Genomic DNA, 15,623 nt, shown 5'->3' with positions numbered 1-15,623 from the left:
CTGGTTCATCATAGTAAGAAAACTGAACACTGTTTAAATTGCACAGAAATTCCAATGCAAATTAATAAGATGATTCCCAGCAGGGAGCCATACATTCAAGATGCTTTCGACAGAGCTGACTTTGTGTCAGTCCTGCCTATTTTTGGTCCTGAACTGACCACTTATATATGGAAATGCTAAAACACATGGAGATGTGGCAGCTTTCCAACAACATGCTCCCGTTCCATGTGCTGTTCCCAAGGGACTGCTTCTACCTTTGATGTCACTTGTAAGCTGCTCGACCAGCCTCCGCAGCACATGCAACTTCAGCGCTTCTCAAATTACCATATGTAGATCTGATTCTGTGTGTGTATTTGTGTGTATGTTCGCACATGTGTGCATGTACAAGTGCATACTCATCCGGGAAGGATAAGCTAAGGAAAATGATCAAATTTCTCTCTACTATATTGCATCTAGAAACAACGTTTACAGTTATCCGTTATATCTTAAGAATCAAAGTATCTAAACATGTCAAAACATATTTGACTTCTGGACTGTTGAAAAATGTCTTTAGTACCATCTTCAAAATTGATTTGGGACTGATTTACTTCCAAAACTAAAATACCGTAATTAGCATATACAGTTACATAACAAAAACTTTTCTGAAATTAAAAAATTTTATCTAGCAGAAATAATTCTAACAAACTACAATGGTTAGATTTCCTGAGCAAGTTTAATTCAGCCCTCCTCTGTGCACAGATTATGAAGCAGTCTAAATCACGTAAGTACAAACTAGAGTTTCCACACTATTGCTGGTCTTTAACTTTGCCCATAAAAGCTGGGCAATTAGTAATTCAGCTGCATAGTTCAATGGTTTTTAAAACCTTACTTATTTCCACCTTACTCTGAGATGAGGAGATAGTAATAGCCCCATTTTACAGATGGAAAAACAAAAACATAGGAATGGATAAGGCTGTAGTCTGTCCTTTGTATTTGGACTAACACCAAATGCTGAGAAAACATTTCGCCCATCAGTTCTCAGATACCGGCTGAAAGAAGAGCAGTAGTACAAGACTCTTGCTGTCATCTGGCATACTCCCTGGGTCTGAAGCAAGCAGCTTCCTCATTGAGGCTTTCTGGCCTGCTAGAGGCAAAACTAATGACAAGTTTTCTTGCTTTCATTCATGTGTCCACAGTCAAGAAACAAAATCACAGTTCTGCTCTCTCAACGCAACGTGCCCAGTACAGACAGACTCTCCTAGGAATTCAGCTATTGGGGACTATAACTGAAGCATAACAAACCTTCACTGAAAATGACCAAATCCTATGTTTTCGAATGGCTTAAAATTGGACAAACTTGAGTGAGTTTTTACGGGAATGGCCAAAGGCCATCTTGATGACAAATTTCAGGCACTCTTTCAAAAGCATAGGGAAACTACAACACTACTTAGGAAAGATCATCAGAATTCAGTACATATAAAAAAAGTCTCCTCTCAATCTGGGTCTCAGAAAAAAGCTAAGCTACTTCGAAAAAGTGTAAGTAGACACAAATGCACGCACACATACACACACATATTTTAGCCTGAAAGAAGGTAAACAAGAATAAAATGTTTTGGCCAAACTGGTAGTTGATGGTAGCAATGTCATCTGAAAGCCATCATGGTATTATACAACCTACTGTCAAAGCTTACTTACAATGTAAACATCACCTGGCCAAAAGCTGCAGAGTTTATAAGTCAAAAAAAACCCCAGTTTTGACTGATGCATGAACCTCTAAATGAATGACATATAATGATATACAATGCATCAATAATAGCAGTAAAATTGTGCATATCTGTGATTTCAATTCTGGATTTCTGATACAGGTCAAATGCAAGTGTCCCTAGAGTCCACAGAAACATAATCTTAATAGTAGCAGGTAAATCAGTAAAGTTTACCTGCCAACTACTGCTGAGTTATGGTAATTTATTTTGTTTTGCATGAAACCTTCAACAATAAATAACAGCTCTGACTTGGGATTACTGCAACAGATTTTATCTGATACAATACAGAGGAAACAAATAATGTCGTAGTAACTAACCACAGACAGTACCACAGCCCTTCTCCCCCACCCCCAAATTATTTTTCTCCTATTGTATCACTGTAAATTACATCTAAAAAATATAACTCATAATGTATATATGCATTTATTTATTACAAGCACGTAGAAAGATCTAAACTTCAAAAACAAACACATGTTGAAAAAGCATTAAGAATACAGTCATGGATTATACAAAGACATGTAAAGTGAGCAAATGGGGTGACAAACATAATACTGTGAACGCACTGACTGAACCTTAACCAAACTCGGTCCTGACATCAGCTGGGTCTGGAGGGGCATCATAATCCAGCAGAATTATTTTTTACCTGAGATTTATGTTAACTTATGCTAATTATTGTGATTATGCTACTGATCAAAATTGCAGCAGTCAGGAAATGACAAACACTTTGTTTTTCTTCCCCAGTTCTTTTTGCATAATTAAAATATAAAAAAATGAAGTAGGATTTTCAAGCCTGCAGTTTTGCTAAACAGCAAACAACTGAGGTGGAGTAACTGATGATTAAAATAATGCATTCAGTGCAACTTGCATGATATTCTTCTCATCTGAACAACACCCCATCAAACAAGGGGTTATGTTCACTCAGAGATGTTGGGATACATCAGCAAATCGTCCCGTGTGGTCACTAGGATAAATGGTGTGCAAGCCCTGGGCACCGAAGGCCGGCAGGAACACCGGCAAATGTCAACGCCAGCAGCAGGTTGGCTTTTCCGATGGGTTCTGTCTCTCGTCCCCCCCCTACACAAGCATCACAAATGTTTACAGCCACTTTAGCACTGAACGACCGCAGATTTTACTAGCGAGAATTCACTGAGACTAATTATGTTAGACAGTGTTCAGTAAAATTTAAAGAAATCATATCATCATCATGGAGGAAACTTTGTCCAGAGTAACTGGATTCCATTTAATAGCAACCATCGCTATACAGACAACCTGGCTGACATCAAAGTGAGCGCTTTTATTTTAGCGGAGATTAAACAAAGAAACCTACCTCACAGGATAACTGAAATTTAGTTGTCTGTTACACAGCCCAGCTAGCAGACTTGTATTGTTTTAACTACTCTAAACAGCAAAGTTTTTTTTTTTTTAATCTAAGACTTAGACAATAAAATTTTCAAATGATCGAAGAACGAGTTTTCTGAGAACAGAATAAAAACATGACTCACTAGGAACACACTGAATAGCTACATTTCATGTACTTTAAAATGTTTTACCATGCTAATAAGCATTCTTTCTTAAGGGCTTCTCTTTCTTTTCATATGCAGAATATAGAATTAATCAACATACTAGGAAAACAACATCTCCATGGGTAGCCTTTTTGATTTTACCAAAATTAAAATTCATATGGAACTATTCCATTGCACTGTAAAATAAGATACAAGAAATTTTAGAAGTTACATATACTACCTAAACCTTTTTAAAACACCTTAAAACATCACAATTTAAAATCTGAATGCTGTAGGTTAAATGTATGTAAAGTTTTGTTAGGTTTAATCCTTGTATAATGCATTTTGGAGCAAAATTAATTTTTCAAAAAGAATAAATAAAGGAAAAAACTATTACATTTATTACCTCCCGGCCCTCAAGGAGCATAATAGTGGCCCTTGGGCAATATTAGAAACTTCTTCAACATGAGATTCAATATCCCTATAAAAATGTCCAGACAGCTTTTGAATATCCCCAAGGATGGGGACTCCACAACCTCTCTGGGCAGTGCTCAGTCACCCTCAGTAAAGAAGTTTTTCCACATGTTCAGACAGAACTGCCTGCGTTTCAGTTTGTGCCCTCTCGTCCTATCGCCAGGCACCACTGAAAACAGTCTGGTCCTGTCCTCTCTGCGCCCTCCCTTCAGATATTTATACGCATTGATCAGATCCCCCTCAGTCTTCTCTTCTCCAGGCTGAACAGTCCCAGCCCTCTCAGTCTCTTCTTGTACAACAGATGCCCCAAACCCTTAATCAGCTCCCTGCTGGACTTGCTCCAGCAGCTCCATGTCTCTCTTCTACTGGGGAGCCCAGAACCGGGCACAGTACTCCAGGTGTGGCCTCACCAGGGCTAAGTAGAGGGAGAGGATCACCTCCCTCGACCTGCCGGCAATGCTCAGCCTAATGCAACTCAGGATACCACTGGCCTTCTTAACCACAAGGGCACACTGCTGGCTCCCAGCCTGTCCTAGTGCCTGGGGTTATTCCTCCCTCAGTGCAGGACTGTGCACTTCCCTTTACTGAACTTCATGAGGTTCCCCTCTGCCCATCCCTCCAGCCAGCTGAGGTCCCTCTGAATGGCAGCACAGCCCTCTGGGGCATCAGCCACTCCTCCCAGTTTTGGATCATCAGCAAACTTGCTGAGGGTGCACTCTGTCCCTTCTTCCAGGTCATTGATGAATAAGCTGAACAGGATCAGACCCAATATTGACCCCTGGGGTACACCACTACCTACAGGCCTCCAACTAGACTTTGCACCTCTGAGCACAACCCTCTGAGCTCTGCCATTCAGCCAGTTCTCAATCCACCTCACCATCCACTCACCTAGCCCACACTTCCTGAGCTTGCCTGTGAGGATGTTATGAGAGACACTATCAAAAGCCAGACTGAAGCCAAGGCAGGCAACATCCACTGCTCTCCTCTCATCCACTCAGCCAGTCATCCCATCATGGAAGGCTATCAGGTGATTAAGCATGATTGCCCCTTTCCAAATGTGTCCAATTTGAACTATGGAAAGACAGCTTATCCAGCAAGCTGGTGTGTAACAGTTCTCTCTTTATTCCTCCCACTTAGAAAACTTCCTTCTTGTGATTTTAAGCAACTTTATGGCTTTGCCTATTGGAAATCAAACTGGCAAAAAGTCTGCCCATAGAAGATAGCGTGCAAGCTCTAGTCTATATATTTTCATTGCATGGGGAAAAAATCCCAACCAGAAAATGAAAGGAAGAAAACAATTAAAGCAAATGAGGTGGAGGATGCTAGAAGAGAGGACTATGACAAGCAAGATTAGCTGAAAGTAATCTTGCCCTGTCTTAGAGTACATCTCTTTCCTACTACTTTACCTGATAAGAATTCTAATATAAGGCAAGCACAGCAAACAAGATTATTCCAGAGGAGACGAAAGCTTATGGGAGGTCAGGATGGGAGAAAAAGGGAGAGTTGATAAAAGTCTAGAATAAAAATTAGACTATTACTCAGACAGATGAAGTTACACAAGATGTTATCACAATTATCACAAAGGTATCACCGTTACAATTTTTTACTGTAATCTTAAATAAATCCATTCAGCGTTGGGAATTAAATTACTTCTAGTGCCTGTTTACTTTCGTTATCTTAGCAGAAGGACACGGACATACGGTGGAAATTTGTCCTTGCCTAATATTACTCTGCATGTACACAGTACACTGTAAACATGCAGGCAAGGAATGGCCCTGCCAGATGTAGTCAAGGGAGTAATAGGATAAGGAAAATGGTGAAGGAGATGAGGGCTTCCCACTATCCCTTTCACACATGCTAATGAAATAATCATTTGTTGGAACAGTAAAAATTCATAGTACTTCCAAGGTCCAGAAGGACTAGGCACAGCTGTAGCACATGTATCTGCATTAGCAAATACTTGAAAAAACAAGAACAGGCACTGAGAAATGAGATGTCTGACTCCAACAGATAATCTGATACTGTAAAGCAGATGTGGAGTTGAGAAAGAAATGTGTATCCACCAGCACAAAGAGGCATATTATCAGCACTATGATACACTAATGGAGCAAAATAATGTCAGAGGAGGAAACACTTCTGCAGTGGAAAAAAATAAACATGACATTGCAGATAAAGAAACAACCAAGGTGCTCAGGGACCCAAGAGATTTCCCCTCCCTGAAAAGAAACCCCAAAACAAAAGAAACAAAACAGAGAACAAAGGAAACTGGAAGCATAAGAGACCTCGAACTAGAGATGCTGCCTGCAATTATAGATGAAAGGCCTTCCACTAACAAACAAAACAAAGCCAGAACAACCAATGGGGGAGCACTGATTCTAGTGAGACAATTCTTAGCAGACCTGTGTATTTTATTATTTCTTTACTCATTTGCATCCTTCCTCCTCCTTATGTAGAATACAAAGGAGAGTTTGCTCTATCTAGAACCTGATTTTTGCATCTACTTCACATTTCAACTCAAACAAACGCAGGCTTTCAAAGATTAGAAACTCCTCTGGTTCTAGTACCTGAAAAGAAATACCATGCCTATAGAAACCCTGGAGGTCTCCACTTGAACTACCTCAAGGAGAGCGGAGAACTCAACAGAAAATTTTCTGAAGTCTCTGTAAAGCATTTTGGTGGCCAAAGAAAGAATAGCTGTAATTCAAAACTGCTACAAGACAACCAGCCCTATAAGAATTATTTTCTGGACTATTAAAAGTTTGCCCACTCACATTATATACAAAGAAAGAAAAAGAAATTAGAAATTAGTTCCTTACCACTGGAAACCAGAATTCTGATTCCCAGCTGAAAGGATAACACAAAATCAGGTATTCCAAAGTTACAAACAAGTGCAGAGAATTTAGTGCTCTTTCCCATTTTGCAGAAGACACATTTCAGATGCCAAAGTGCAACAAATAAAATCCTTATTTAATTTTCAAAGCCAGATTTTGAATCTTGTAATGTCAGGGATGCAGGCATCTCACTGAAGTCTTTCCAGCTATATAAAAAACAGATCAATCTCCTGGAACTGAAAAAATACTGAAGAAAGCCAAAGACTGTTAAGAACAGAGGCCACTTATTTAGACAACATCATTTTCAGCACACACAAAAATTCCCAAAAGAACAAACAATTAAAGTGCTATCTCCTCTAAAAACAAAACAAAACACTGGAACAGGAAAAGTATTGGGGAAACTCCAGACTGATAGCAGCTGTTTTCATTGTCTATATTTTTCCTCAGTTTGTTTACAAAAGACTTGCTTCCTCTACCTTTCCCACATAAAACCTGCTACAGTCATCCTGGGCAACAATAGTCAAGATGATTTCTCTCACATCATTACCTTTAAATTTTAACTACAATTCTTTAACCTCAACCAAACTTACATGCTTCCAGCCTTCGGTTTTTAACAAGCATTTATCCCTGTGGTCAAAGGTAACCTGATTCAGTCAGGAGCCTGACGAGCAGCAGTAAGGCTTACCTTATTCAGGGAGCCTACTTGGGCAGACCAATGCCCCTGCTCACACGCTGAGGTTCTGCGGGGACGGACAAAACAGCAGATTTGGGCGACACTGGTGAGAGGAGAGCACAAGCAGCCACAGGAGGAAATACACTCCTTCCTGTTGGTTTTGCTCTTTCTCTTGTTGGGGCTGTCCAAGATAGGAGACACAGGAGGAATTACTTCGTTCTCCCTTTTTCCTTGACCCTATATTTAATTTCCTTTTCTTGTACTAAAGGCTAGAGGAAGGAGAATATACTGTTAGAGGGAATAAGGAGCCAGAGGGCCAAGGCAGCTGAAGATCCATTCACAACAGACAGGAGAGCAAGAATTATGAGGAAATGAACAGTCTGGGAATTATGCTTTCCTGGTATTTTGCTTCTAGTTCATGAACATTGATCATAACAGCATAGGAAAGGGCTGCTATTGGGACAGACAGAAGAATCATTTTCTTTTTCATTTCGGGCTTTTTATTTGAAACTAATCAAAAGACCAGAACAACAGCATTTATAAAAGGTACCCAGAATAACAAAGAATCTTCTGTTGATTTCAAGTCACATATTACTTACATACAGAAACTATTTCATTTTGGTAGCTTATAGTCATATTGATCAAAAGGCACCTGCAACAGTCTTGGTTGCACATGCACTGCAGTAATTATGCATGCAAATGAGCAAATGAGACATTTTTGTGGTTGCTCACCAGTATAATCACTATAACTGAATATAAGATCTGGTAACTATACACACACAAATTGCGCATGCATGCAGTTTTAAAAACTTGAAGTGTTGCATTCATTGTATCTACTTTGATAAAGTCTTATGGAAACACTCATCCACCAAAAACAATAAAAGGAGTGTTAACTTTTTAGAAGATGTACATTTATTCACCTGTCTACGGAACATTAAAAAAAATAACAATCCGGAAATTTTTTTTCCAAGCTGATCTATCAGCAAAATCTCACCACTGTCATAAGATTTACCAACTTGAAATGAATGAGAAAGATATTTAAACATAGACTCTAACACGTCCTTTTTAATATATATTTATTAACCTGTAACTTCATAAAGATCATTAGAGGATAGGTATTTATTTGAAAAAAATTATGTATGTGATCAAAATTTTTAAGAAGAGCTGTGCTAAATTTCCATTAGCTCATTATAACTCTACTACAGATAAGTGAAAATATTCAAAACATTGGGATTTTTATCATCCTAAACACTTAGAGCTACAGGATTTGATTATACTTCGGAAGAGTCAGCAGATTCAAACCTATACAAGATATTTTTATTATGGTAAATAAACAACAAAATGGAAAATACACTTTCATCTCTCAAGACCAGATTTTGACATAAGAAACAATTCTTCTTTAACATAAGAATTTTCCTAGGGCAAAAGCATTTATTATTAAGTATTTCAAAGAATATGTCAGAAGTAGTAAAATATTTAGATATTGCTGTATTCTGGCAGACCACACCGTAGTTGTATTGCCTTCAGCTTCTCTACTTTGATTTTCGCTCGCAACAGTTCCTCTTCCAGCTGCTGCTTTCTTTTCAAACCATCCCTTTTTTCTTGGACATAAAGCCCAATTCTTCTTTGATTTTCTAATATTATTTGATGCTCTTCTTTCAGCATTTGCAACATCTGTGGGTCATACCCACACATTGGTCTAAAGCGTTCTCCAACCTCAAGCCTAAAAAGCTCATCTCTTCTTGGAATAGGAGAGGGAGACATCATCACTCTCATATCAACTGAAGATACCGATGTTGAAGGAGACCTTTCCATAACATGCACCAATTGGTGTTCTTCCTCTTGTCCTAAGGTCTCACTTTGCTGTGAATCTATAACCAAAGAGGGAGGAGGTTTGACATCCTCTTCCAATTGCAACTCCATCATGACTGTCGCAGGATGGTGATCCAACACTGCCTGTGGTGAACTGGTACCAGCAATTGTTTCTTTACTGATAACAGCACTAGAACACACAAAATCATATTTAAATCATCCATGAAAATCCATTAAAAAAAGAAGTGTGGCTGCAAGTAACCAAAGTTTCATTTGAAATACTACTCTTTGCTATGTCTATGATTCTACTTCATTTCATGAACACTATCTGTACCCCTCTTCCTTTCCACCACACACTTACAGCCCTCTCTTATCCAGGTGCTATCACTACTAAGCAGGCAGTATAGCCTATTGGAGAACCACGTGCCAGGTCCTTATTCTGAAACAGGATAAGCAAGAAGGGCTATTAGTGATAAACAAGAACAAGAACAAAAGCAAAGCAGCAGCAGGTGCAAATGATGCAAATGATATAGGAAATAGTTTGTACAATACAGTGTGTGGGGGGGAAAAAAAGCATAAATTTAGATTGAGTGGACTATGCTAGAAACATGTTCACCTCCCAAACTTACTCCATTTCCTCCTGTTCTAATGTGCTCCCTATTGCCGATTCATGCACCCAGATAGAAGTGTATTCTATGTAAAAGAATCACTGAACAAAATTAGTGTCTTGGGAGAAGAAACCAGAGGCCAGACGATGGTTCTGCCAGTAAATTACAGAGTCAAGCTAATTCTTGCTCCTTCCCTTTGCATCGGTGATCTCAGTATTCTTCTGAAGCTTCAAGAGAAGGCTTGTTCAAGATGTTTCCATCAAGAACAGCCTATAGTTCTGCACAGCATTTCCCCAGCTTTCACAAGTACAACACCCTCTTGACTCATATGTCTTTGTGTAAACCCCTGAGTCAGCAGCACCTCAAATCAGGATTTGACATTACGCTAGCTTTAATGATAATAATGGCTCAAGCTGTCCCTGCCTACTTCTCTACTCTCAGCTGTGTTTCAAAACCCTACAGTTCTGCACATCACCCCTTTATTCAGGAAATACTTTAAGCCAGATCAGGTTCTTGACCTGTTTTACTGTATAGATCCACAAACAATACTTTCAGCATGACTTGGGAGGCAGTACACTATAATATGGGAATGGGAACACATTAAGCTGGTACTGCTACCAAAGGGAGTGCACCATCATGGCACGGATTCTCTAAAACAGGGGCTGTAACTACTGGATGCAGATATGAAACATTCCCCAACTCTGGAAGAACTGACCTGCTCTAATAGCTAAAGGCAGTGAGTGGATCCACGATTAATATAAATTCACAGCAGTAATTACAGATGCTCTCCAACCCTGAAGGACCTGAGCTGCTATTAAAAGCTGTGGGATGGGGGGTTTCAACTTTTTTAACTCCTTGTGAGCCCTACAATCCACAATTCCAGAAACTATCTAATTATTAACACACTGCCCTGGCGAGTGGCAGATGTGGGTTCAACTTCCCAGAAGCAAATTAGGATTTTAATTTGTATATCCTGCATTTTGTGTAAATGAACTAACTCCTTAACAGCGATATTAAAAGGAGGCATTATCATCTCCTGTGCATCTGCCCCATAGTCTTCAAAACTCTTGCTTCAAAAGACAAAAGTGGCCATGGCTACAATTTCTGCAGGACCCTGATCTAGCCCCCATCCATTAACATGAAGGTGCAACTTCTAGAATAAAAGCATGAAAGCTTCTCAATGCTCACCGTAAGGCTCTTTAACAAGGTGAGAGCAATATACTTTCCATAAACAAATTCTGTCAACCACCCAAACTATTTTAACTAAAGCTTAAAAAAAAAAAAAAACCATCTGAAGCAGATACCTAGAATAGAACTTTCATTTATTGCAGAAGGAAACGTCAGATACTCCTAATTCCATCTATTGTTACCTGACCTGCCTATAAAGTACCGTTCTAAGACCTCAGTTCCTCCTCACCCCACAAAGCTTCACTTTTTCACTATACCCCTTTCTCACATTCCTCTTACTCCTCTCACGGAGCACCACAAGTCTCTTCTTCCAAACTATGCTTTATTTTCACCATACAAGTTTCCACCGTTTTTCCCCAGTGCTGACTATAATTCTGGGTTTTCCCCCTGTTCACAAAAACAGCTTCTAATACAGCTTCCCTCTTTCTTATTTCCTGGCTTTTAGCCAGCTTGTAGCCTGAGAAAAGTGGAAGCTACTAGCTGGAGAAGCAGGTCACTCTCACAAAGGGAAACAGAAGAAAGAGAAAGTGAGAGAGGTTAAAGAGAAGACAGACAGGTAAGGTTTGGTCTAACACAGATCAGAGCCTCCAAACAGTGAAAAATCCATCTCCTACAGTATAATCCATTAAGAACTAGCAAATTACCAAATATTCAGGTAACTCAGAGGAGGCCCTTTTTTTAATATATTTTTTTTAAGTCAGTATCTTAAGGGGAAAACAATTAGACAGTGAAGAGAAAGAGATGGACTTGAGGAACAAAAGAAACTCCTGTATGGTGGTTACAAATGCTGTTTCTGACAACTTGACTGAAAGACAGACACACAACAGTTACCACAATTGGGGGATGGTATTTATAACCCTAGAGGCCCCCATGATTCACCAGGTTTCATTTAATCACGGTGAGCTAGAAATCGCTTAAAGGTGCGACTAAGAATTTGGATTCATAATAAGTCGTATTTCCCTCCAAAAACCTAAGCCATACTCTAGTGAGTTAAAGCCCAATATATTACTCAAAATCAGGGGAAAATGTAACTCACAGTTAAAATTAGAACCATCAAGCAAGGATGTATTTGGGCAGAAAAAAAATATTTAAATGATATTCCATTTCTTCAGCACATGGTGTATTGGCTGATCCTAGGAACAACCATTTTGGGTAAGCAGTAATCAAGTCAATGCTCCCAGAGCCATAATGGACTGCAAAAAATGTTTAAATTATAGGAGACAAACTGTGGACATCATTAGCTCTGAACCATTCATGAAAAGCGCCACTGCTTTTTATAAGCTGATCTACAAACCAAAGTTCTCACACTACTTTCCCCCCCCCCCTTAAAAAAAGTTGGTAGCCAAGACACTGCAACCTTTATTAGCGCAATTAAAGCCCCGTTTTGTTCCTCTGGCGCTGCTCCTCCAAGGGCATTCACCAGCAGCAGCAGTGCAGCCCAGTTGCCTCGGCGCTCTTTACGCCCGGACCCACAACAGCATATTTTTAGAGCATCTGGCACGTTGGGATTTAGACAATTGTTAGCATTCAGTTCAACCAGTGGCACCAAGAATAAAATTCACCCTGCGTGCGCATGCCAGCTTCTCTTAGAGCGCCTCGCTGCTGCACCAGCTATCAGTATATCTGATTAAAACATGGCAAGTTCACTTCCCATTAATCTGCTAGTGGAAATAATAAAAATCAGAGCTTTCTTAAGACTGCTGTGGCGTGATCTGACACACACCTCCATCTTAGTTTTTGTAGCTGGTGGAACCAAAACGGACCCAGGCATTTTTTGATCCCTCCAGGACCCATAGAGAAGCAGCAGAGTGTTGCAAGTCAGCGCTGAGGGGCATTAGCCAGCTGTGTGAGAAAGCCTGCATGCTGCCTGCCTGCCTGTATTATGTCTGGCTCAAATCTAGACAGTGTGTCTCACTTTACTGAGCAGTTAAAGGAAAAAAAACACTACAAAAAAGAAAACTTCTGCTGCTGTACCTCTCAGTTCTCTCTCTCTATTTAAACTACCTAACATACAATACACAACTCTTTGGAGTTTAGATCGCAATTAGCTTTGCTCCAGTTTCAGAGAATGACCGTCAGCGCAAGAAAACTGTAATTTAAAAATACATTTGCACTCACAAAGGCACTGTGGTGTAGGGAGTCTTTTTTTTTTTTTTTAAGGACTGGGATAAGTTAAAATACAATATGCAAACATCACAGTAAATGAGAGAAAAAAGGTATATGAACAAGGTTTCTTAATCCTATGAACTAACTTTATTAAAGATCTTATATAAACTAGTAATTGTTCCATATGCTGCAAAATGACTGCAGTATTACCTTAAATGGAGGAGAATAGCCATCACTTTGCAAGTGTTTGAATAATCTGCCTATTAAAAGGTAGGGGAGGGGTAGAGGTTGGAGCTCCTATTTCTCTTTGATTCCCTCTTAACCCTCACTTTCCAGAGTATGACAAAGACTCTGAAACAGGCTTTGAACCGGAGTTGAAAAATGAATGCAGTGCTAAGCCACCATAAAGCTTACCATAAAAACAAAAGAAATATTATTTTGTCATTGCTCCCAATTTTGGGGTGTTCTGTCACAAGCCTTTTCTTTAGGACACTGAACACAAGTTAAGAAAAGCCTTACAGAGTAGGTAGGAGGCGCCATAATTTTCATTCAGGGGGAAAAAAAAAAAAAAAAAAAATTATCTCACCTTTGTGAAATGCTCCTGTCTCTTAAACACACATTGGAAATCTGTGGAATCATCTCCACAACTTTCTTGGTTGGCTCGGAAATGCTGCTTTTACAGTCTGAATAAGTCTCCTTTTGCTGCAATAGCTCCTGTTTGGCATATTCTTTGAGCCTCTTGTACAGCGTGCGCAGGCCCTGTGCAGTGCGAGGAGGGCGATCTACTCCGATGGCATTGTAGTTATCAGCTATGATATCCCAGCATTTGTTTTTTTCCACTATTACAGAATGCTTATTGGTATGTTCCTCAAGAATTTGTACATACGGCTTCACGAGTTTTAGCAAATCGAGCTTTTCAGATAAGGTAAAATTAGAAGATCTGGCCTTCCCAACCATTGTTATCTTTGAATTAAGGAGGCAGTTCCTGAAGCCACCATGCAGTCCCTAGCTCTGCTCAGCTCTTTTTCACAAACAGAAAAAGATCAGGCTTAACTAGGCTAGTCTCATTTAGGCCCACGCCTACAAGGGAGGGTTTATTAAAATTCCTTCAGCTTAAGCTGACGCAGGTTCAGGAAATCTGCTTAAGCCAAGCCTGACCTACATAAGGCTTCAGACTGGAGAAGACGAGAAGAAACAAGCAAAACGCACTTTTGTATGAGGAGCCCAGGCGTACGCAGGATTTAAAAACATAAAGGTTTAAAGATTAGCACGTTACCCAGCTAAAAATTACCTAATTTAGCTGGAGTAACAAGCTCTGACACATATCCCCAGCTCCCTCGCACGGATCTCGAACCGACACCGCGCTCGGGACCCTGAACGTCCCGGCGGCCCAGAGCAGCCGCGGCCGCTGGGGGAAGCGGGCGGAGCGGAGCGGAGCGGAGGGGGACACGGGAGCGCGGCGCGGCGCGGCGCGCAGGGAGCCCTCACAGAGCCCCCGGCCGCCGCGGCTGCCGGCGGCATTTGCATAATGCTGGTCCTGCTGTCAATCAGGCGCCGCACATCCCCTAGCCGGTTAGGTTACACCGCGCTTCGCAGCAAAGCTAAGCTGCCCGCCACGCCGCAGCCGCTCCGCCTGCGCCGCGCGGCCTCTTAAAGCGGCAGCTGCTGCTCGCGGCCCGGCGGCGGCTGGAGCGCGGAGCCGGCGGCCGAAGAACCGCCCCGGCCCCACCGCACGGGCGCTGAATCACCTTTTATTATAACCCCAGCCTGCAGCTGTGCCCTGCTAAAACATGCCTGCCTCTGAATGCATGTGTCAGCGCCAGTCAGGCCGCGGCGACTGAGCAACGGCATGAGCTAACTCTCGGCTACATGTAATAAAGGTTACATTCAGTCATGACAGATTTACTGAGTGCATGACGGTGCGTGGATACCGGGATTTTCCTAATATCCACCAGGAAACAATCCACTTTTATGGTAATACTTCCAGGCATTCCTTCAGGATAAGATCTGATTTTTAGTAACAAGATGGGCATGTTATGCTCACGCATTTCTAATGTTTGCTCAAAAATATATCGCCTTAAGCCAAGTTTTAACAGAAAAACGCACACAAGGTTTTAAATATCTGTGGTCTAAACCAAACCAACGAGTCTCTCAAACAGAAGAGCTTGCAGAGGTAAGAAAAGGTGCTCACAAATATAAAAAGCAAAAGCTAAGTCTGAAAAATTACGTGCATCATTGAAAGAGTCCAGAGGGTGGAAACGAGCACGATCTGAGACGGGCAATGGCTTCTCAAGCTTAACGTGTTCAGCCTTGAAACCAAGGCAGCCCGGGGGGGGGGGGGGGGGGGGGGGGAGGAGGGAGGCAAAAGAGAAATCTAATTATAGTTTGAAATATCTTAAGGCAATAAAGATCTAGGTATGAACTTGTTTGCTCAAAGGGGAAAAAAACCAAAGCAGCCACAAGCCATATTCAAAACAAGAAATTCAGCTAAACAAAGGGAGACTAACTGCTAAAAGTCAATTACCATTTAGAATAACAAGCAGCATGTTTTAAACAATTTCTGAAACTTCGCTTGTTCATACCACCTAACAAAATCTGACCAGTCTGCTTTGCTGGAACTGCTTTCAAGCCGAGATTAAATAAAGCATTTTATAGTCAGAAGCCCATTTCAATAGAATTTAAGAAAC

At 40.7% G+C, this 15,623-nt stretch overlaps 2 protein-coding genes across 4 annotated transcripts in view; both read right to left on the bottom strand.

The window, feature by feature from the left end:
- RAD54B (RAD54 homolog B) overlaps positions 1-15,623 on the bottom strand; it is a 67,350-nt gene that overhangs the window by 33,817 nt on the left and 17,910 nt on the right. Inside the window, exon 1 of one of the 3 annotated variants that reach the window (XM_026099772.2) lies at positions 7,235-7,564. The exons of the other annotated variants lie outside the window; for them this stretch is intronic. The gene's annotated coding sequence lies outside the window, so the exon portion shown is untranslated. Of the gene's footprint in view, positions 1-7,234; positions 7,565-15,623 lie in introns of those variants that run through there. 3 annotated transcript variants of the gene reach the window in all.
- On the bottom strand, positions 8,282-14,199 carry FSBP (fibrinogen silencer binding protein). Its single transcript, XM_026099773.2, has 2 exons — positions 13,523-14,199; positions 8,282-9,224 (listed from the first exon to the last, which is right to left on the bottom strand). The coding sequence occupies exons 1-2, from the start codon at positions 13,891-13,893 to the stop codon at positions 8,699-8,701; spliced, it is 897 nt and encodes a 298-aa protein (XP_025955558.1). The 5' UTR covers positions 13,894-14,199; the 3' UTR covers positions 8,282-8,698.

This window comes from Dromaius novaehollandiae, chromosome 2, assembly GCF_036370855.1.
Source record: "Dromaius novaehollandiae isolate bDroNov1 chromosome 2, bDroNov1.hap1, whole genome shotgun sequence".
Taxonomy (NCBI): domain Eukaryota; kingdom Metazoa; phylum Chordata; class Aves; order Casuariiformes; family Dromaiidae; genus Dromaius; species Dromaius novaehollandiae.
This window is presented reverse-complemented; position numbering and strand designations above follow the sequence as displayed.

Coding starts and splice junctions, on each gene's coding strand:
- FSBP (XM_026099773.2), bottom strand. CDS start 13,893: ATGGTTGGGAAGGCCAGATCTTCTAATTTTACCTTATCTGAAAAGCTC. Junction 9,225..13,522: donor GACAGGAGCATTTCACAAAG/GTGAGATAATTT, acceptor TGTGTGTTCTAG/TGCTGTTATCAGTAAAGAAA.